General features: G+C 53.1%; 5 protein-coding genes across 5 annotated transcripts; 2 read left to right on the forward strand and 3 right to left on the reverse strand.

The window, feature by feature from the left end:
- The first annotated feature begins 884 nt into the window (after positions 1 to 884).
- On the forward strand, positions 885 to 5,875 carry BO70DRAFT_410689 (putative cell polarity protein (Tea1)). Its single transcript, XM_025547264.1, has 4 exons — positions 885 to 1,226; positions 1,330 to 1,729; positions 1,801 to 2,083; positions 2,150 to 5,875. The coding sequence occupies exons 1-4, from the start codon at positions 969 to 971 to the stop codon at positions 5,697 to 5,699; spliced, it is 4,491 nt and encodes a 1,496-aa protein (XP_025403486.1). The 5' UTR covers positions 885 to 968; the 3' UTR covers positions 5,700 to 5,875.
- A 1,871-nt stretch (positions 5,876 to 7,746) lies between these two features.
- Positions 7,747 to 9,204, reverse strand: BO70DRAFT_368219 (casein kinase 1 family protein; the record flags this gene model as incomplete). The annotated part of the gene is made up of 4 exons (XM_025544610.1): positions 7,747 to 7,843; positions 7,976 to 8,999; positions 9,068 to 9,140; positions 9,193 to 9,204. The coding sequence occupies 4 exons, from the start codon at positions 9,202 to 9,204 to the stop codon at positions 7,747 to 7,749; spliced, it is 1,206 nt and encodes a 401-aa protein (XP_025403487.1).
- A 3,883-nt stretch (positions 9,205 to 13,087) lies between these two features.
- On the reverse strand, positions 13,088 to 14,512 carry rsmA (putative bZIP transcription factor (Fcr3); the record flags this gene model as incomplete). Its single annotated transcript, XM_025545671.1, has 3 exons — positions 14,004 to 14,512; positions 13,674 to 13,942; positions 13,088 to 13,607 (listed from the first exon to the last, which is right to left on the reverse strand). The coding sequence occupies exons 1-3, from the start codon at positions 14,133 to 14,135 to the stop codon at positions 13,088 to 13,090; spliced, it is 921 nt and encodes a 306-aa protein (XP_025403488.1). The 5' UTR covers positions 14,136 to 14,512.
- On the reverse strand, positions 14,500 to 15,828 carry BO70DRAFT_358485 (phosducin family protein). The gene is made up of 4 exons (XM_025542307.1): positions 15,714 to 15,828; positions 15,469 to 15,651; positions 15,057 to 15,412; positions 14,500 to 14,987 (listed from the first exon to the last, which is right to left on the reverse strand). The coding sequence occupies exons 1-4, from the start codon at positions 15,749 to 15,751 to the stop codon at positions 14,839 to 14,841; spliced, it is 726 nt and encodes a 241-aa protein (XP_025403489.1). The 5' UTR covers positions 15,752 to 15,828; the 3' UTR covers positions 14,500 to 14,838.
- A 206-nt stretch (positions 15,829 to 16,034) lies between these two features.
- Positions 16,035 to 19,857, forward strand: BO70DRAFT_384600 (coatomer subunit gamma). Its single transcript, XM_025545672.1, has 6 exons — positions 16,035 to 16,397; positions 16,495 to 16,805; positions 16,869 to 17,835; positions 17,891 to 18,238; positions 18,289 to 19,104; positions 19,162 to 19,857. The coding sequence occupies exons 1-6, from the start codon at positions 16,322 to 16,324 to the stop codon at positions 19,392 to 19,394; spliced, it is 2,751 nt and encodes a 916-aa protein (XP_025403490.1). The 5' UTR covers positions 16,035 to 16,321; the 3' UTR covers positions 19,395 to 19,857.
- Positions 19,858 to 19,894: the final 37 nt, after the last annotated feature.

The raw sequence follows: 19,894 nt of genomic DNA on the forward strand, positions 1-19,894 counted from the left end.
GCCGGCTCCCCCCCCCCCCAAAGGCGAGGCCCCAATTTCCGTCGTTTCCCCCCCCCCTAAACCCAAACCCAAGCCAAACCTGCCATGCGAACTCAATAATACCTACCTAATCATAATAATTATCTAATGCTGGCCAGAAAGTGTGAAACGCCGGAGTCTTTCATTCTTCCTGTCCTGCCTTCCCTCTCCTCTCCAATCCTCCCCAATTCAGTTCAATTCAATTCTCCAGGCCCAGAGCCCCCCCAATAATCCCACCCTTCTCTTCTCCCTCTTCTGCCTCCCTCCTCGGCTGTTCTTTTCTTCCCCCCCCCCCCCCCCTCCCCTTCAACATCAAGCCTGATTCTCCTCGTTCATGCGTTTGACTTTGGGTGCCCGCTGTACACTTGCCGGTCTTTATTATTGTCGGAGTCGTTCCGTCCCGGTTCCCTCTTTGCACCCCTGTCCGCCTGCCATTTTTCTATGATTTATTTGCCCATGCCCCTTCAGCGTCGCGATCGGATTTCGGTGCGCTTGTTTTTGAATTAGAAGAACGGAGAACAGACCCCCTTCGCATCTCCTGTCCCGAGACGTTGAACGGCTTGAGAGGGGTTGAATGGAGTGTGCCAGCTTCCACTGTTTGCTGCTTCCTCTATCTATCACACATCGTCAGGAACGACCGCCGGTGCTCCCTCAACTCAACGCCCACCCATCCGGACACTCTGCGCTCCGGCTCGGCTCAATACTACCCTCGCCATTCACTCCTTTAATAAACCGTCTGCCCTCGGACGCCTCAACTCTCCTTGCTGTCGCGCCTTCCTAGCCCGACCCATAATATTCCCGGTTCTCATTGCAATTGAGAACTTGGCTGGTACGCGAGGACTGGTAAACCTGGAGTTTGGCTCCCCCCCCGGTTGTCTGATACTTTTGCACCGTGATTGTGACTCCGCGGTCTTGCGCCCGAGACGACCGTTTACGACTCATTTATAACGATGGCGTTCCTCTTTAAATCTAAGAAGCACCAGCAAAATGCTGGTCCCCCTCCAACGGCCAGAAATGTTCATACTTCGGAAGGGTCGCAGTCAACCCCCCCAGTGGCGGCCGCTATGCCCAACGGTGCAAAAGAACGGGATGGGCCTTCCCAAACACCAACCCCCAGCAGCAGCTACAATAACTCCCTGAACTCCGTGAACAGCACAGGTAGCCCTGACAATGCGCGGATGCGACAGAGGGCCGATTCCGAGTCGCAGGTGGGTCTCCTATATCCTCCCCTTAGCCTCATCAGCCTTGCGTGTCCACTTCCGGCCGCAGTGAAATAACTCCAACTGATCTGTCATGACTGATCATTTGCAGCCCCTACGACCGCAACAGGCGATGCAAAACACCTCTCCGAACAACAGCCCAGGTGCATCGCTCTACCCATGGACACAGCGCCGCGTGAACTTCGCCTCCGCCCAGGCGAACCCATTCCCTCGTTATGGCGCAGCAATCAATTCATTGGCGTCGAAGGAAGGCGATATCTACATGATGGGCGGGTTGATAGACGGCTCGACTGTCAAAGGAGATCTGTGGATGATCGAAAGCAGTGGCGGGAACCTGTCATGCTTGCCAGTTCCCACTGTGTCTGAAGGGCCGGGTCCGCGAGTTGGACACGCGAGCTTGCTCGTTGGCAATGCATTCATTGTGTTCGGTGGTGACACCAAGGTGGACGAGTCGGACACACTGGACGACACCCTTTACCTTCTTAACACATGTATGTATTGGATCCTAGCCCACTCTTCCCACTTACTGGAGACATCGCATCCTAATCACGTCGCATTTCAGCTTCTCGCCAATGGTCGCGATCCATACCCCCGGGTCCCCGACCTTCCGGACGTTACGGTCACACCCTGAACATTCTTGGCTCCCGGCTTTATGTTTTTGGTGGACAGGTCGAAGGCTATTTCTTCAATGATTTAGTCGCCTTCGATCTCAATCAGCTCCAGAACCCTACGAACAAGTGGGAATTTTTGATTCGCAACAGCCACGAAGGTGGCCCACCCCCTGGCCAGAGCCCGCCCGCTAGAACTAACCATACGATCGTGAGTTTCAACGACAAGTTATACTTGTAAGGGCTTTCCCATTCCCCGCCAGCTATGGCCTGGTTGAAACTATGTCTCTAATCGCAACACAGGTTTGGTGGAACAAACGGCGTGCAATGGTTTAATGATGTTTGGTGTTACGATCCCCGTGCCAACAGCTGGTCTCAATTGGATTGCGTTGGTTTTATTCCGACGCCCCGAGAAGGCCACGCCGCGGCTATTGTCAATGACGTTATGTATATATTCGGAGGTCGAACGGATGAGGGCATCGACCTGGGCGATCTGGCCGCGTTCCGCATCAGCACTCGACGGTGGTACTCTTTCCAAAACATGGGACCTGCGCCCTCCCCGAGATCAGGTCACAGCATGACGGCTTTCGGCAAACAGATCATCGTCGTGGCGGGTGAACCAAGCTCTGCGCCCAGAGATCCCGTGGAGCTTAGCATGGCATACATCCTTGATACTTCCAAGATCCGCTACCCGGCCGAAAATCAACCTGGCGAAAGAGCCGCGAACCAAGGAATGCGAAAGATGAGCGGAGACAGGGGAATGGTACAGACTGGCGGTCGGACGTCCCGGGAAGCCCAGAACCCACACCCCGATCCGCAACGACGAGGACCTGGACCTGGACCGTCGCGCGAAAGTCTGATGACGAGCCCTACTGGAAGACCAGGAGATGGGCCGGGGCCGGGACCAGGGTCTCGGCTGCCTAGGGCATCAATAGCGCAGGCCCCAGCCGGGCCTCCTCCCCCGGGCCAGGCGCCGACACCCGGTCAGAGGGGAAATACTCCCCAGAACGCCATGAACCCTCGAAGCAAAACACCCACTAAGACGGATCGCGGGTACAATGGTCCTCCAGTGGACACCGTTCGAGCCCTGGGACCCGATAAAGATCGAGACCTGCCGTCTGCAAAGGAATCCCCGAAGGAATTCAGGCAGACGCAAGAATCAAGCGCCGCATCGGGAGGCAGCCGTACACCAACTCAGCAGCAATCCAGAATGTCAGTCAGAGCTATGGAAGCAGGCGAGGCTGCTCCCCTGATGAGCGCACCAACCAGACAACGTTCTCTGCGCCAGCACCGGCAACGCAGCTCCATGGATAGTGCCGATGAATCTATCCTGGGTAGAAACGCCAGTGAAAATGGTTCAGTGGAGTCCAGAGCTTACAGGAACTCAAAGTCTGGGGACGAACCACGGTCGCCAAGATTGACTCCTCATCAGGAAGCCCTCATCAAGGAGCTCGACGCAGTGAAAAGCCGCAACGCCTGGTATGCATCCGAGCTTGCCTTGGCCAAGAAGTCAGGCTACTCGCCAAACCCCCAAAATAGTGTTGGTTTCGACGAGCGGGCCGCTGATGCGTTTGCGGACGAGGATCGTCCGCTGATCGAGGCATTCCTCGCGATGAGAGCAGAATTGGCGAAGATGCAGGCCACGGTGGATCGACAGGCAGCCATCGCATCAAAACGCGTTGCAGAGGTCGAGCACCAAAGGGACGTGGCTGTCAATGAAGCGGCTTATTCCCGCGCCAAGTTGGCCGCGCATGGCGGTAGTCAAAGGGGTACTCCACAGCCGGACGCACAAATGCACGATTCCGACGAAGCGGTCGCGGAGCGTGGCACCGATATAAGCAGACGACTGGCCTTGGCACTTGCATCCCAGAACGAGCTTAAGTCAAAGCTGGATTTGATTTCGACTGAACTTGAGCAGGAAAAGCGAGGCCGCGAATTGGCCGAAGAAACGTGTGAAGCCACAAGGAGAAGACTGGCAGAGCTCGAAATGAATAATAACAAACTAGAAGCAGAGAGCCTCCGCGCGCAGCTTCATGAGCTGGAGGCTTCTGTCAGGGAGGAATCCCTGGTACGATCTGAAGCCGAAGCTGCCGTAAAGCAACTCTCTCTGGACAAGGAAGAACTGTTACAGAAGCTTGACGAAACCACGTCCCGCCTGAGAGATTACGGTAACAACCTCGGCAGCCTGCGGGCAGCCGTGACTGCTTCATCCGATAAGTCAACCCTCCTCGAAAGGCAATTGGATGAAGAGCGCGAGCGGCGCGAAGGCTTGGAGAGGAAGCTGTTGCAATTGAGATCGGAGCATGATGAGCGCACATCCGACTTGGAGAACGCCACCCGTCGCCTCCAGGATGCAGAGGAGCTGATCGAAAGTCACTCGAGAGAAGCTGAAACGCATAAGAACGCATTCCTCTCCGGTCTGGATCGGGCATCGTCCTTCGACTCTGAGGCCTCATTGCGGTCTTTGGCAGATCAACGAGTAGCCGCCTTGGAGGCTCAGGTAGACAATGCGAACAAGCTGGCGAAGACAAGCCAGATTGCTGCGGATGACGCGGTGGACAAACTCCGCCGTGCCGAAGAGAGGATCGCCGGGCTGGAAGCCTACCAGGAGCAGGCCAGCAGGGAAGGGTTGCAACTTCGTAGACAACTCCAGTCAGTCATTAAGGAGAGTCAGACTCTCGGTGCGGAGAACAGAGACTTGAAGTCTCAACTCGAGAACCACCAACGCGAGGCCGGTGCGCTAGCCGTCCAGCACGCTGCCCTGAAAGATCTTCTTGGTGAGCGTGGAGGAGTCAATTACCTGGATAGCCGACGTTCGCCTCTCGAGTCACCCGGATCTCGTTTTGGAACCCCCGAGCAAGGTCGGCTCCGTGAATTGGAGCAGCAGCTTTCTACCAGTCTCAAGGCCCACGAAGAATTGAAATCGTCGGTCGAGACTCGTGAACAGGAAGCTGATCGCGCCTACAGGGAGAAGTTGGAACAGCTCGAGAACGACTACCAATCAGCCGTTCATTATGTTAAAGGTACCGAGAAGATGCTGAAGCGTATGAAGGATGAGCTCGCTCGGTATAAGTCTCAGAACATGAAGCTTCAGTCTGAACTGGATGCCGCACAGACGACCCTTGCTCGGTCGTCAAGCGAAAACTCAGAAGCGCCCGCTGAGTGGGAGGATGAGCGCTCAAGGCTCGAGCAATCCATCTCCGAACTCCAAGAGGCCACGGCGGCTTCGATTGCCAATCTGGAGAGTCAGATCACACGGCTGAGGGAAGATATTGCCGTTGCTGATGCCGACAAGAGCAAATCGGAAACGGACCTCGGAAGGCTGAAGCAGGAGCTTGCTGCGGCTACAGAAAAGAGCCGTTCCGAACTGGAGCAGCTCAAGCAAGAGAACGCTTTGCTTGAAACTCGTGCAACCGACGCCGAGCAAAAGGTTAGCATGCTTCTCGATCAGGTGGAAGCATCAGTGGGGCACTACCGTCGGCAATCGCAGCCTGTTCAGGGTCTCAACGGCATCTCCCGCACCCACAGCAACGCCTCAAGCAACACGATCGGTGGCGCCGGCCGTCGGTCGAGAGCTGACAGCGCCGTATCGCAGGACGACTCCTTCCCGGACAACCGCAACTCGATGGCCTTGGACTCCCTCGCCAACGAGCTGGAAACCCTGCGCAGCCACTGGGAAAGCACCAACCGGAACTACCGACTGAGCACACAATCCGACTTCGACCGGACCCCAACCAAGGAGTCCGGCCTGAGCGACAGCCTGGCAGAGTGGAGACGGCGTCTGGATGAAGACGAGGCCAGCTCCACGGAGAAGATCCAGCCCCGGAACAGCGCCACAGCGAACATGATATGAGCCCGTTCCAAGCACATACAATAATACCCTTCCAGGGCGCAAAGCCACCAATATTTATGTCTCTATACTTCCTGTTCTTTTTTCTCTTCCTCTTCCCTTCCTCTACCTCTACCTCTACCCAACTCTTCTTACCTTTCTTTGCCGTCTGATAATTCATTTTACTATTTACCACCACCACCCCGGTTCCCCTTCGTTCTTGTTTCCCCCCCTTTTTTTTTTTACATTTCCCTTTTATACCCCCTTCATCTTCTATCCAAACTTGGACTGTACTATTACTTTGTTCATCTTAACGAAGCCTCTGTCTGATCCTCACCTAATTCTTCTGATCTATGGTTCTACCTGATCAATCTTCTACTTCGTCCGTCCCATAAGCTTAGCTCGAGTATTGATATTAAAGCGTAAGTATGTATGCATGTATACTATGTCTAAGTAGCACCGGCTCATCCTTGATATAATGCATGATAACTCGTTTCGACTTAGTAGTAGTATTGGACATTGAGGCACGGCACAATGCATAAACGCACGCTGTGATAATCGATAATTAGCCAGTTGAGTTGATTAATGAGTAATTAAATCACATAGGTCATTCCTTTTTGTTTGGTGGTCTGTCAGTTTATCAATCATACATACATACATACATACATACACAACATTGTTTTTTGTATAGTAATGGCTTTCTGGTATTACTTATGGCTGGAGTCTATCAATTATTTGAATTTGATACGTAGATGATGTTTTTTGCAGTATACCTACCTAGCTACCCACCTACCTGTTCCTTTCTTTTTTATCTTGAAAGTGGTTAGATGATCAATTATCAGGTTATATCTATATCGGATGGCATTGTAAGATGGATGATGGATGATGGATGGAGGGTACTATGTTGGTATGATCACTTCGTGTCTTTGGAGTATTCACAACAGTATCATAGATTGATTCCCTTTAGGGGACTATCTATTATCAATCAAGACATGCATGTCAGTAATGTTTATGATACATTGCAGCAGGGGTGGCGAACCAGGATTTTTACATCTAGATACGCCCTGATATTTGTCATGATTACGAGCAGTAGATTTACTGGAAATAATGTGATATAAACAGATCTGATTGGACAAGCCAGGCTTAGCCAAATATACGGCTGCTGCTTCCCTAGATGCTGAAGACTAGGAAGGCATGGGCCAGCGGCTTTCTCGAGACGGAGAAGAGACCTTGAAAGTGAAAAACGATACAGAAGCCAACGAAATGACAGAAATTGACGCAATACCACCCCGGAAGCGACCCTAGCCAGTTTCCGTCGCCAATTACCCATTTGTGAAGACGGGCCTCCTCCGTGCCCAAAGCACCGCAGACTGCCATCCTTTGCCAAAAAGGCCAGCAAAGAATAGCACAGCAGCGCCCCGATACGCGGAAAAGAGCCATCCCCAACACCTCTCCAACACTCGTTCCCTTTCTCCCCTCGTCCCCAGTTGTGCGTCAAGAACATGATGACAGTCTGTAAAAGAAAAGATGTAGAAACAAGCAGGCAATATCAAAAAGGAAACCACAAAGACAGGGGAAGTAAGAGAGCTTGAAAATCAATAGCCCGATGAGAGGCTCTCGCGACCAAGTCAGCGGAGGATCCATCTCGTGAGTTGGCGTATTTAATCATTTCAACCTCAGGCATCTCCTTCAGGCTTCGACATCCCGATTTTTGGTAGGCTTGGACACGCAGATCATTGGAAGCGTAATGTGACCACAATCTGGACGATATTTCGTGTAGCAGACCACCAGAACCGGGAGGCGAAGACGTAAAATAGCCACAATCAGTGCGTTTCCCAGTCGGACGACTTTTGAAACGCGGATCGAAACGGCAAACACCGGCAGACGATCTTGAGCGGGGTAACGGGCTAACAGACGGGATAATGCAGAGGGAAATAGTAAAAAGGAAAAGAAATGAGGGCCTCAGGCAAAGTAAGTCCGAAAAGTTCACCGCAGGCTGCAGAAGGTGACCGGTAGCATGATAATCCTGGGCTCCTCAGATAGCCGTGGTGCCAACAAGCAAGCTATCAAATCAGTACCACTGAGATCCGTACCCATCGTCCCGCTTCGGGCGGCTACCGGCAGGGCCATAGGCACCTGAAGCAGCAACCTTAGAAGCAGAACGCAGCCTAACGCCGAAGACTATGAGATTAGTCAGATTCTGGAATTCAAGTCGACCTCTAGCACGGGGGTCATAGTAAAAGCACTAAACGCAGAGGAAAGGGGTTCCCTACAACGGAACCTAGGTTTCAGATACTCACATCCTGTCACTCCCTCCCACAGCACGGTTGGTGTCGGGCGTGTTGTCAAGAGTTCCACGTTCGATGACCTTGCGACGCTGGCTGGAGATCGCACCAGGCTTAGCGGCACCAGGAGTACCCATGGGGGCCGCGGCAGCAACGCCAGGCCGGCGCTGCTGCTCATCGGCTTCCTTGTCCTTCTTGCTGGCGTCCACGATCATGGCGGCGTTCTTCTGGTACTTGTAGACGGTCCAGTCAAAGACGTAGTCATACTGGAAGGACTCGCGGACGAACAGATCGCGGAAGATCTTGCGAAGGTAGGAGTAGTCCGGCTTGTCGTCGAAGCGCAGGGAACGAGTGTAGTTCAGGTAGATGGAGAACTCGTTAGGGAAGCCACGGCACAGAACCTCGGTGGGGGTGGTCATCTTCTTCTCCATGATACGGTCGTACTTCTGCTTCTTGGTGGCAGCCTTCAGTCCCTGCCAGGGGAGGGTGCCACGGCAGAAGTAAAGCATGACATATCCGAGGGACTCCATGTCATCACGGCGAGACTGCTCGACACCCAAGTGAGTGTTGATACTGGCGTAACGAGCAGTTCCTGTGAGGTTCTTGTTCTCACGGTAGGGAATGTGGAAGTGAGTCTTGGGGTCGCGGTACTTCTTGGCCAGACCAAAGTCAATGACGTTGACCTGGTTTCCACGCTTACCGATGCCCATCAGGAAGTTGTCGGGCTTGATATCACGGTGAATGAAGGACTTGGCGTGGATGTATTCGATGCGGGAGATGAGCTGATCGGCTAGGAGAAGCACGGTCTTGAGCGAGAACTTGCGGTTACAGAAGTTGAAGAGATCCTCCAGACTGGGACCGAGGAGGTCGATGACCATGGCATTGTAATCACATTCGGTACCGAACCAGCGAACGAACGGAATTCCAACACCACCGGCAAGAGACTTGTAGACACGGGCTTCGTATTCGAGTTGGGGATGCTTGGCCTTGACACTCTCGAGCTTGATGGCGATCTCCTCGCCGGAGATGATGTTGGTGCCTATGTCCCATCAGCTAGGCGTTCCACAAAAAGACAACTCAACCAGACTCTTCGAGGCTACCACGCACCGAGATAGATGTCACCGAAACTACCACTTCCGATCTTCCGGCCAATACGGTACTTATTACCGACACGCAAATCCTGTGGTCGTATGAGCTGCTATTCTCGAGGGACGATGCGAGAGATCACTAACCATGGTCGTCATGTTGGCGGGTTAGACACTCAGCTGAGTGGTGTGGTCGAGATGCTGTGAGTGCTGTAGATTCCAGACCTCCTGTCAGTCACAGGCCAATGCAGAGAAAAGAACGAGTTTGAGTGTTGAGGAGGTAAGGGAGTGTGTGAAAAAAAAGAAGAGGGAGGAGACGTGGATGTAGGTTGGTTCACAGATGACAGCGGTGCAGAGTCAGCCCGGCGCGTAGTCACTTGGCAGATGGGATAGCAACCTGAGCGGGGGAGCAGAGTAGAACACTAAGCCAGGCAAGAGGATCCAGCAACCAAAGGCAAGGAGCACTTAAGAGGCAAGTACGAGGTGGGAGGGGACTAGAAGGAGGACGAACCTAGTCTAGAAGACGGAAAGAAGAGGATGAGATAGCGGTGATGTCGACTGTTGGGGGGAACCCGACCGTAACGACCCGACCGGAAAGGTTGAAAAAGGCGGAGAGAAAAGAAAGGGGATCGAGCTGGCTGACAGACCTCTGAGCGGCTGTCTCGGCAGATGATAAAGGGAGGCGGAACAACGAAGTAACTAACCTACGAGAGGTTGACAAAAGGAAAAGAAAATGGAGAGATTCAAGATCAAGGGCGAGGCCTTGATATGGGGAAGGTGGGTGGGAGGAGAGGAGGAGGAGGAGGAGGAGGGAAGGAAAGAAGAGAGGGAAAACGCGCGAGGTGAAGTTAATGGTTGGTGGTAGGCAAGGCAGGCAGGCAGGTAAAGTCGAGTAAAGTAAGAGGGGGCGGGTAAGGTAATGAATGACAATGGCCGTGATAAGTTTAGCAGGGGCCAGTGGTTGGCTGGTTGGGCCTGTTCGGGTCTGGCTTTCGGGTTCGGTTTTGGTTTGGTTTGGTTTGGTTTGGTTTTTGGTTTGGCTGGGCTGGGCTGGGCTGCGTCTGCGTCCGGTCCCCTCAGCTCCAGGGTCTGACGGTATAAGCTCTGTATATGTACCGTAAGATGGTAATTTTCCCTCCGCTCCCGCAGGCGCCATGTAAGGCAACTCGGGTTGCCCGGGGGGTATAACGGAGTACTGCTACGGAGTACTACTGTCTACTATCTACATCCCTCCAACTAAATCCATAGGGAAGTGGTTAGGTAGACAAAGATAGCTACTACCTCCCTACAAAGCAAGGATAAAATGGTTCGTTTCTACCAGATCATTCACAACAAAGAGCGACATCCGAGAAAAGCACCCACCGGGGGAAAATTGCCATTGAAAAATCAAGGTGGCTTAGGTAGAAGTCGGTGAAGCAGCAGCATATCGCGGTGGCCAACCTCAATTCAATCCCCTGCCCTGCCAAATCCAAAGCCTGGCCGGCCATTGCACCTGACCACAACTCGGAGCTCCCTTCAAGGCCACCTACAACAGCCGTGTACCGGTTAGGTGATCGGGTGCTTTTCTTAGCATCACGAACATTGGCAAGCTGACAGACAGCCCAGCAGGATTTAGGTAATGATGCGTCCGGATTGTCGTATGCAGGGGCATGCCTTAGGCATGTTTGCCTAGGTACTGACCATCATACAGATGCACAGACACAAAAAGAGGAAAAGGCAATCAATCAGACCTGGATCTCCTCTCCATCTCACACAACACCCAATTCCAGAGGCGGGGGGGAAAGGTCGTGTCAGGCGGCAAAATCCTCGAAACAGTGGCAAGAAACCAGGGGGGGAGTAAAATGAAAATAACCCTCCCCAGTCTGGAGCATTTGTGATTTGTGGCGGATTATTTCGCTCACGCTACCTCCATAGTACGGAGTACCGCCCCCCAAGACCTCCGTGTGAATTGATGAGATGATTACCATCAGAACACATATTACACGACACACATCCAGCCTCATTCCTTTGCCGCCCTTGCCAGTTGACTAGACATGGGAATATGTCTATCCTTCACCTCTGGGCAGTGATAGTCAGCCTCGATTGGCTTTATCCACCTCACATCAGCTTGTACCCCTCTCCGCATGGTACGTTCTTGCCGATTGAACCCGGGCGGTGACCAGATGACCCCGGATGCCGCACGCACGGTACTACGTATTTCGCCCTCGTGAAGTAAATTAAACCCGGTGGGTGGGCTTATGGGGCCCTCAATTAATGGGGGTTTTCTTGGGGGCCCAAACACGCCTTATCGGACCACCATCGATCAGTGCCTGAGACATATCCTGGATCGGAGAATACCTAACACGACCGCCCTGCCACTCCTCGGGGTTCACTCCCGGGTCAATCAATAGACTCACAACACGACAACAACCCTGGGCCAGGTCAACATCCAGGGCTGCCAATGTTGTCGATTCACAATGAGACACCTGTATTGGCAATGGCGATCGAAAACCCTGCCATCGTCCGATCCTTTTTTAAGATGATCTTGGCCGGGCAGAATAAATATAGTGTGGTGAAGTGAAGAAGAGGAGAGAGGGGAGGGGTAGATAAAATCCCGCAATAATGAAATGGCCTGGTCTCACCGCTAACGATGATCCCCATTCAATGGCCACATACCCCCCCAGTCTCGTGGGTATTGCATAAGAGCTCATCATTCGTGTCCATGACGATGGCCAAGATTTTGATATTCTGTTGACTGGAAGTAATTGACACCATATTCGTGGCACAGGCATACAATTTACCTATTATTCATCCACGTATGTCAGTACATACACCCTAGACAGAATTGATGAAGTATCCACTCCTCACAGCACCGCAACCACCATATCTGTCTGTCCGCACCTCATTGATTCTGCCCTAATCCGATGGATATATACTCCTCTCCCCCTCGCCCCCCCCCAGCTGCTGATTTCCCCTCCCCAACCCAAACAAACAACCGAATATGGAGTACACCCCCAATCCTTACCCCAGCCCACGCTTATCGCTGCATTAATTTCCGAATCTTAAGTATTCATAAAAAAATCGATGCACCGCCCTTGCCTCGATCGATTAGTACCTGGAGCAACCACGCAAGCTGTGCAGATGTCTGCATCATCCCAGCGAACTCTCGCTCAGGCAGTTCAGTCCCACAGGTAATCCTGGTTATGGCCCAATCCAATCATAGTGGGATGAACAAGATCGTAGAGCCCCATAAGTGAGTAAGTAATTTCATTAGATACAGAGGTTGGTTGTTCGTGAACCATGCTGTGAGGTGATGTGGTCGACAACGCCTTGAAACTGCCCTGCCTAAATACTTAGTATCAGTAAGGTACCGAGGGGAACCAGGAATAAGATCTTGAAACGCCCGTTGGGGTCCAAAACAGGGTGCGACCAAGAACGATTCTAGTTTTTCTTTTCTTTTCTGGGAGGCTTTCGGATAAAACTTTGAAACAAGGTCTGATTTTTAGTCTTGATGTCGGGGGAGGGAGTGTATACAAGATGGATCTTCATCATCGAGTGACTTTCTCCCTGGTTGTCTATATCCGTGAAATGCTGAGGTTGTCTCATCACATCACATCAATGTAAGTACAGTGGTGATCTTTTGACTTGCGAAATCGAATGAATGACACAGATACATAATTATTAGCCAGAAAGAGGCCCCCTACACCTGTAGAGAACAGAGATGTAGCCGGGGAGAAAACATCGACGATAGACAGCTTTCAAAGCATGTCGACTTTATACATTCAACCGGTAAACACAGCATAATGGCTTACTCCCATATCTCCCAGAACCCCGCGGCAAGTTTTGTGGAAACCTGCACCATGCATAGAAACAGACCGCAGTGTACACGCAAGAGCTTAATCGAGGAATTGGCAGTTTTGACAGGCAAAAACGATAAATAAACAAGCAGAAGATTGCTCATATATCCAGATTTCGCCCATAACACCCATACACCAATAGCAAAGCGCCAAAAATAACACACAGACATCACATCATAGAGCGCAGGTTGGCTTGGCAGTCCAAGTTAAATCAACTCGTCATTGCCAGAGGCGGCACTCTCCTCAATGGCCTTCAGGACCTCACTCTCCCGAAAAGCGGGACCTTGCCCATCGCACTGAGCCGTTCCCTGCAACCGACCCGAGACATCGCCGATATCCACCAGGCCGCGCTTGAAGAGCTCATGCCCCTGGATGAGATCCCACGTGGCAGCCGAGCCCAGAAGCTTCTCTCCTGTCTTCGCGCAGACCGTTATTCGGTGGTGCGGGCCGCGATCTTCATCAGAGCCGAAATCGGATTTAAAATCCATAGGCGAGTACTTCATCGGCCCGGTGGTTGTCGGCTCAGAGTCTGGAGCGTGATGGTTCGTGTGGCGGAGGGAGCCTGAAGTTGCACGAAGGATTTCATTCTCGGTTGTGAACTTTGCCAGTTCGCGCTTGAGCCGCTCGTTGTCTGCCATGAGCGTGCTGGATTCATTTTCGAGATTGCTGACTTTCTCCTCCAAATCGCGCACGTGCCGTTCCTTTCGTTCGCGGAATGCGCGCTGACTGTATCGTGGTTATGAATTGTCAGCGGTGCGGGGACTACCACCTCCTGCAGACGGGGTCACATACGCTGCTCTGTTCTGTGCCTTTCTTTTGGATTGCGCCGGGGTGAGGATCTCCTTCTCTTCACTACTGCTTCGGCCGAGGTTCAGGTCCAAGAGCTGGTCGTCCCCGTCAGGCGATGCTCGATCGTAGTGGTTATTGGGATAGTCATTGCTTGAGACCGATTGCTTGGTGGTGGACTCGGGCGGCGAGTGAGGTGGAGGGACAAAGGAGGCGCCACCGTGGGGATCGTGAAAGCGCAAGGTTGGATCGAAGGGCGGGTAGTTTTGCGAACCCTTTTCAACAGTCAGTAAACGGATCGCGCAAGCAGTAGAGGCACAGGAAAGAGAGGCGAACCAGAGGACCGAACGTGCCTTGAAGCTCTTCGGCACGAGGTGTCGGATTACTGTGGTCGGGGGTTGGCAGTCCGTGGACGCCGTACAGAGGGAACGGCTGCTGATGGGTGTTGGAATAGAACGAGTAATCCATTTCGCCTCGTCCCTGAGGGAATGGAAATGGAAGGGTGAATGGGAAAAACTGGATGTGCTGACGGTTGGTTGGCTTTGTTCGATAAGGAGAGATGATGCCAAGAGGAGACTCAAAGAGGACCTGAAGGGAGCGATCGAGTAATCTGGGCCTAGAATAGCGGCACAATCACGGCACGATTCCGTGCCCGCCACCGAGCCAATCACGGCCCGCTCTCGGAATCGCGGAGAGGGGATAAAGTTCCCCGCTGTCATTGGCCGCCGGACCCAACTATACTCACTTTCCACTACGCATCCTGCTTAGCAGGTAGGGCAGTACGTCGTAAGGCTGAACATAGAGAGGAGATGAGAGGACCAGGCCGACAAAATTGGCATTTCCGGGTGGTCAAGGTATAATAACCAACATCAATATCTTTGCGAAGGAGCCAAAGCATGGATGGCCAACTATCTAGATACATGAACCGTGGGAAAATGCCCCAGCGAAGCGGTCAACTGTGCCCATGCCAGGCTATATACACTCCACCCATGAACTGAAGGTGTAGATGACTGAGGCGATTAGTCGAGCTGGGGTTCAGTGACCGGGTTCCACCATCGCTAGGATGTCACATCGCGTTCGCCCTTCTTAGGGGAATTAGGTGCCCGGTCGCGGGGCAAGTCATGATTGGAATATATTATGCTTTTGCAGTTTATTTACTGATATCTCTCCATTAATCCCAGTCGTCATCATCATCTTCCACTGTGGGTTTAGAAGACTTGATCTTGGATGGACGTTCATCGTCTGACGAGTCCGACCGCTTCTTGAGGCGAACGTCGCTCTCTTTGACAGCACCCAGGTCGAGGAGCATTCTCTCGAGATCTGCCAGTTGCATGTTAGTCGGGAACGAACGGATCCATGAAAAGTTGCAGATAGAAGGGCGAGTCTAACCTGCGAGTGTGGTCCTCGGTCCATTCATCTCCCTCAAGGTCACGAGCTGTCTCTTGATCTCGCCGTTTCTGTAGACCAGAATGGTGGGTGTATTTCTTTCCGGGTACCCTTCAATACACATGTTGCCTCGGATCTCACAGAACTTGATGTCTCCAAACTTCGCTGCCAGTTGTCTCCACAGCTCCGTCAGCCTTTGCGACTCAACGTTGCCGCTAGAAGAGCTTAGGTGAACCAAGACGAAGCAGTTGTTTGAGGCATCGGTCACCTCGCGCCCGTAGTCGACCTTCTGTAGCGGATATACTTGGTTGTGAATGCTGGTTTGTTGTAGGACAGACATCTCGGCGAACCGCTTCTGACTGTATTGGGTGGTCAGTTCACCTGTCAGGGGCAATGCGATCGATCATGACGGTACCGATATTGTTCGAGGAATGCCTCATCTTCCTCATCCTCGAGTTCGTCCAACTCGTCCAGATCCTTGTCTTCCAGCCGGTTCTCCCATGCTTTGCGCTCTGCCTCCACCAAGGCTTCTTGGATCAGGGGTTCGGGGTCCTGGGGCTTTTCGGGAATGACGCCGTGCTTGCGGAGAATGTCGTTCCTGCGGGGTGTGAGTATGGAGGGATGGCGGCGCCGGAGAAAGGGAGGGCACGAGGAACTGACCACTCGGTATCCTCGTTGGGGTTGACTTCGACCTGCATGATGGCGAATGGCTTGCAGCGATCTTCCAAGCAGAATAAATGAAAGAAGGAAGAGCAAGAGGGGTGGTGGTCAGTCGAGGGCGATGGCAGCCCGCCGGTGCCTGCGGGCGGCGGGCGGCGGGCGACATGCCGCATGTTTGGCGGGTTTGCACCGTCAGCCACACCGCGTGTGGCTCAGCCGCCCACAGACGCGGAAGGCCACCTGGAGATTGTTGGAGGCCGTCGGGAGAGGAGCTGCTGCTGCTGCCCTGGCCAAAACATCCATCTGCCATTCCCATTGTCCCTTCGGCCTCTCGTTCCGCGTCTTCCCTCGGGGCTGGGCAATAGCTTCTGTCGTCTTCTCTATCATCCCATCTGTTGTTTTCTCCCGTCCTCGAAGGATAATGAGGGCGCCGTAGTCGTGTACATACACCGCCTGCACAACGAACTAACCCGTCCATCCATACCGACCCGCCCTTATTCGTCTCCCATTGAACAACCCCCCGACGTCACTCGTACGGGGTCCATTTCCATTCCCAAGACTGTTTTGGAGAAACTCGACTGCTGCGCCAATTCCTGCAGCCCGTCGCCATGTCTTACATGAAGAAAGATGAGGATGCCGACCAGACTATGATCAAGCTGGATCGGACCTCCGTATTCCAAGATGGTGAGCCTCAGGTCTACCAGGGCACCCTCCTTGGGGGTCGCATGAGAGCCCCGAACATGATAGCTGACCCTACTTCTTCTGTCTTGTCTCCTCGCAGCACGACTGTTCAATTCCTCTCCTATCTCGCCACGAACATGCCGCACTCTCCTGACCAAGATCGCCGTCCTCCTTTTCACCGGGGAGCAGTTCCCCACGAATGAGGCCACCACGCTGTTCTTCGGCATCTCCAAGCTCTTCCAGAACAAGGACCCCTCCCTGCGCCAAATGGTCTACCTGATCCTGAAGGAGCTTGCGAACACGGCGGAGGATGTGATCATGTCGACCAGTATCATCATGAAGGACACCGCGGTCGGCAGCGACGTTCTTTACCGGGCCAATGCCATCCGCGCTCTGTGCCGCATCATTGATGTAAGCGCGCTGAACCCTCTCCTCTTGCCGGGGAAAGAAATGACTAATGGCTGTTTCTGAAAGGCTACTACGGTTCAAGGTATCGAGAGATTGATCAAGACTGCGATTGTCGACAAGACCCCATCGGTTTCCTCCGCCGCCCTAGTCTCCTCCTACCACCTTCTCCCGATTGCGCGCGATGTGGTTCGCAGATGGCAGAGTGAGACTCAAGAAGCTGCCTCGGGCGGCAAACAATCAACCGGTTTCCTTGGATTCGGTGGCAGTTCCCAGGCCCATGCCATCTCGCAGTCGAACTTCATGACCCAGTACCACGCGATTGGTCTCCTGTACCAGATGCGCTCTCATGACCGCATGGCACTTGTGAAGATGGTCCAGCAGTATGGCACGGCCGGTGTGATCAAGAGCCCCGCGGCGCTCGTCCTTCTAGTGCGGTTGGCGGCGAAGTTGGCGCAGGAAGATCAGGGCTTGAGGAAGCCTATGATGCAGATGCTTGATGGCTGGCTCCGACACAAGCACGAGATGGTCAACTTCGAGGCGGCCAAGGCTATTTGCGATATGAGGGATGTCAGCGATGCGGAAGCCTCCCAGGCGGTCCACGTCCTGCAACTGTTCCTGTCCTCGCCCCGCTCGATCACCAAGTTTGCCGCGATTCGCATCCTCCACAACTTCGCAAGCTTCAAGCCCCATGTGGTGAATGCCTGCAACCCCGACATCGAGGCGCTGATCTCCAATACCAACCGTTCCATTGCAACATTCGCGATCACCACTCTCCTGAAGACGGGTAACGAGGCCAGCGTCGACCGCCTGATGAAGCAGATCTCTGGCTTCATGGCTGATATTACGGATGAATTCAAGATCACGATTGTCGAGGCTATTCGCACGCTCTGCCTCAAGTTCCCTAGCAAACAGGCCGGCATGCTATCATTTTTGAGCGGTATCCTGAGGGATGAGGGTGGCTACGAGTTCAAGCGCAGTGTTGTTGAGAGCATGTTCGATCTCATCAAGTTCGTTCCTGAGAGCAAGGAAGATGGTAAGTTATTTCTCCGGCCGTATTAGGTGACATCTGTGTTAACTAACAAAACCAGCCCTCGCACATCTGTGTGAGTTCATCGAGGACTGCGAGTTCACCAAGCTGTCCGTCAGGGTATTGCACCTGCTTGGTGTGGAGGGCCCCAAGACGTCACACCCGACCAAGTTTATCCGTTATATCTATAACCGAGTCGTTCTGGAGAACGCTATTGTTCGGGCTGCCGCTGTCACGGCCTTGGCCAAGTTTGGTGTTGGGCAGAAGGATCCGGAAGTCAAGTCGAGCGTGTCCGTTCTTCTCACCCGGTGCCTTGATGACACCGATGACGAAGTCCGTGATCGTGCTGCTCTCAACCTCCGGTTGATGAGCGAGGAGGACGAGACCGCAACCCGGTTTATCAGCAACGGTAAGCTTCTCAGACAAGTAGCCCATCCCGCAGTTTGCTAACAGCTGCAGACTCGATGTACTCCCTCTCCACATTTGAGCACCAACTCGTCATGTATGTGACGTCGAACGACAAGGAAACATTCGCTACGGCATTTGACGTTGCCACTATCCCGGTTGTTTCACAAGAGCAGGCGTTGGCTGAGGAGCGGACCAAGAAGCTTACGAGTGCAACCCCTACGCTCAAGGCACCATCCACCGGTCCTCCCAAGGGCAAGGCCAACGGTGTCGCCGAAGCCGTCACGGTGGCTACTACCCAGAAGTACGCTGAGCAGCTTATGCAAATCCCAGAACTCAAGGAATACGGCACGCTACTCAAGTCCTCTGCTCCTGTTGAACTCACCGAGAGCGAGACCGAGTATGTCGTTACGGCTGTTAAGCACATCTTCAAGGAGCACATTGTCCTGCAGTACGACATCAAGAACACCCTCCCGGACACTGTTCTAGAGGACGTGACTATGGTTGCGACGCCGTCAGAAGAGGATGTCTTGGAGGAGGAATTCACTGTTCCTGCCCCCAAGCTGGCTACAAACGAGCCTGGTATTGTCTACGTCACGTTCAAGAAGCTTGGCGGCGAGCACAGCGTTCCCGTCTCATCCTTCACGAACAACCTCAAGTTCACCAGCAAGGAAATCGACCCGACCACCGGGGAGCCCGAAGACAGCGGATACGAGGACGAGTACCAAGTCGAAGACCTGGACCTCTCAGGCAGCGACTACGTCATTCCCACTTTTGCTGGCAGCTTCGACCACGTGTGGGAGCAGACGGGTGCGAACGGCGAGGAAGTCAGCGAGACTCTCCAACTCAGCAACATGAAGGGCATCGCAGGTAGGCCAATTTTTCCACGCAGACATCCCATCCACGCAAAGGCTAATCCGTTTACAGATGCCACCGAACAACTCATCTCCGCGCTCTCCCTCCAGCCTCTCGAAGGTACCGACGTAGCGCTCAGCAACAGCACGCATACCCTGAAGCTGTTCGGAAAGACGGTGACAGGCGGCCGGGTTGCGGCCCTGATCAAGATGGCCTTCTCCAGCAAGTCCGGCGTCACGACGAAGATCGTCGTCCGCGCGGAGGAAGAAGACGTCGCCCCTGCCGTCATCGCGTCCCTGACCTAGGGTCCTGGAACTGTAAATGTGTAATGGAGGCATGTTTGCGAGGTGCACCAGTCCCTGCTGCAATTATGAGATCGGACTTCTTTTTTATCCCTGTTCCTGCTTTCCCCATTTTTTTCTTCCTCATCTATAATCCTGGTGCCGAGTTAGATGCGATGAATATTTTGTGTAGGCGTCATACTTCTTATTCATTGAAACTCTTTTTCATTTTCTTGCCGCTCCCAGCTGATGTATCTTCCTTCTCTTCTTACCCCACCCCCCCTTCTTCGTTGTTCGAAATCCTCTTTCTTCACTTTTTTTTTCTTCTTTATCATGTTAGCATGTTTTGGTTTCTCTTCCAGTCTCCTCTGTTCATCTTGTCCAGGTGGCCAGGTGGCCGGGCGGAAGGGGGCTGGAACCATTATGTAGTCTTGTCTTGTCTTCTCCCGTCAAAAGCGTCCATATATCTACATAACTTCTTAGAGACTGGCATTTGCCCTATGTTTTGAGTAACGTCCCAGTAT

The sequence above is a fragment of the Aspergillus heteromorphus genome (genome assembly GCF_003184545.1).
Source record: "Aspergillus heteromorphus CBS 117.55 chromosome Unknown BO70scaffold_2, whole genome shotgun sequence".
In the NCBI taxonomy this organism is placed as follows: Eukaryota; Fungi; Ascomycota; class Eurotiomycetes; order Eurotiales; family Aspergillaceae; genus Aspergillus; species Aspergillus heteromorphus.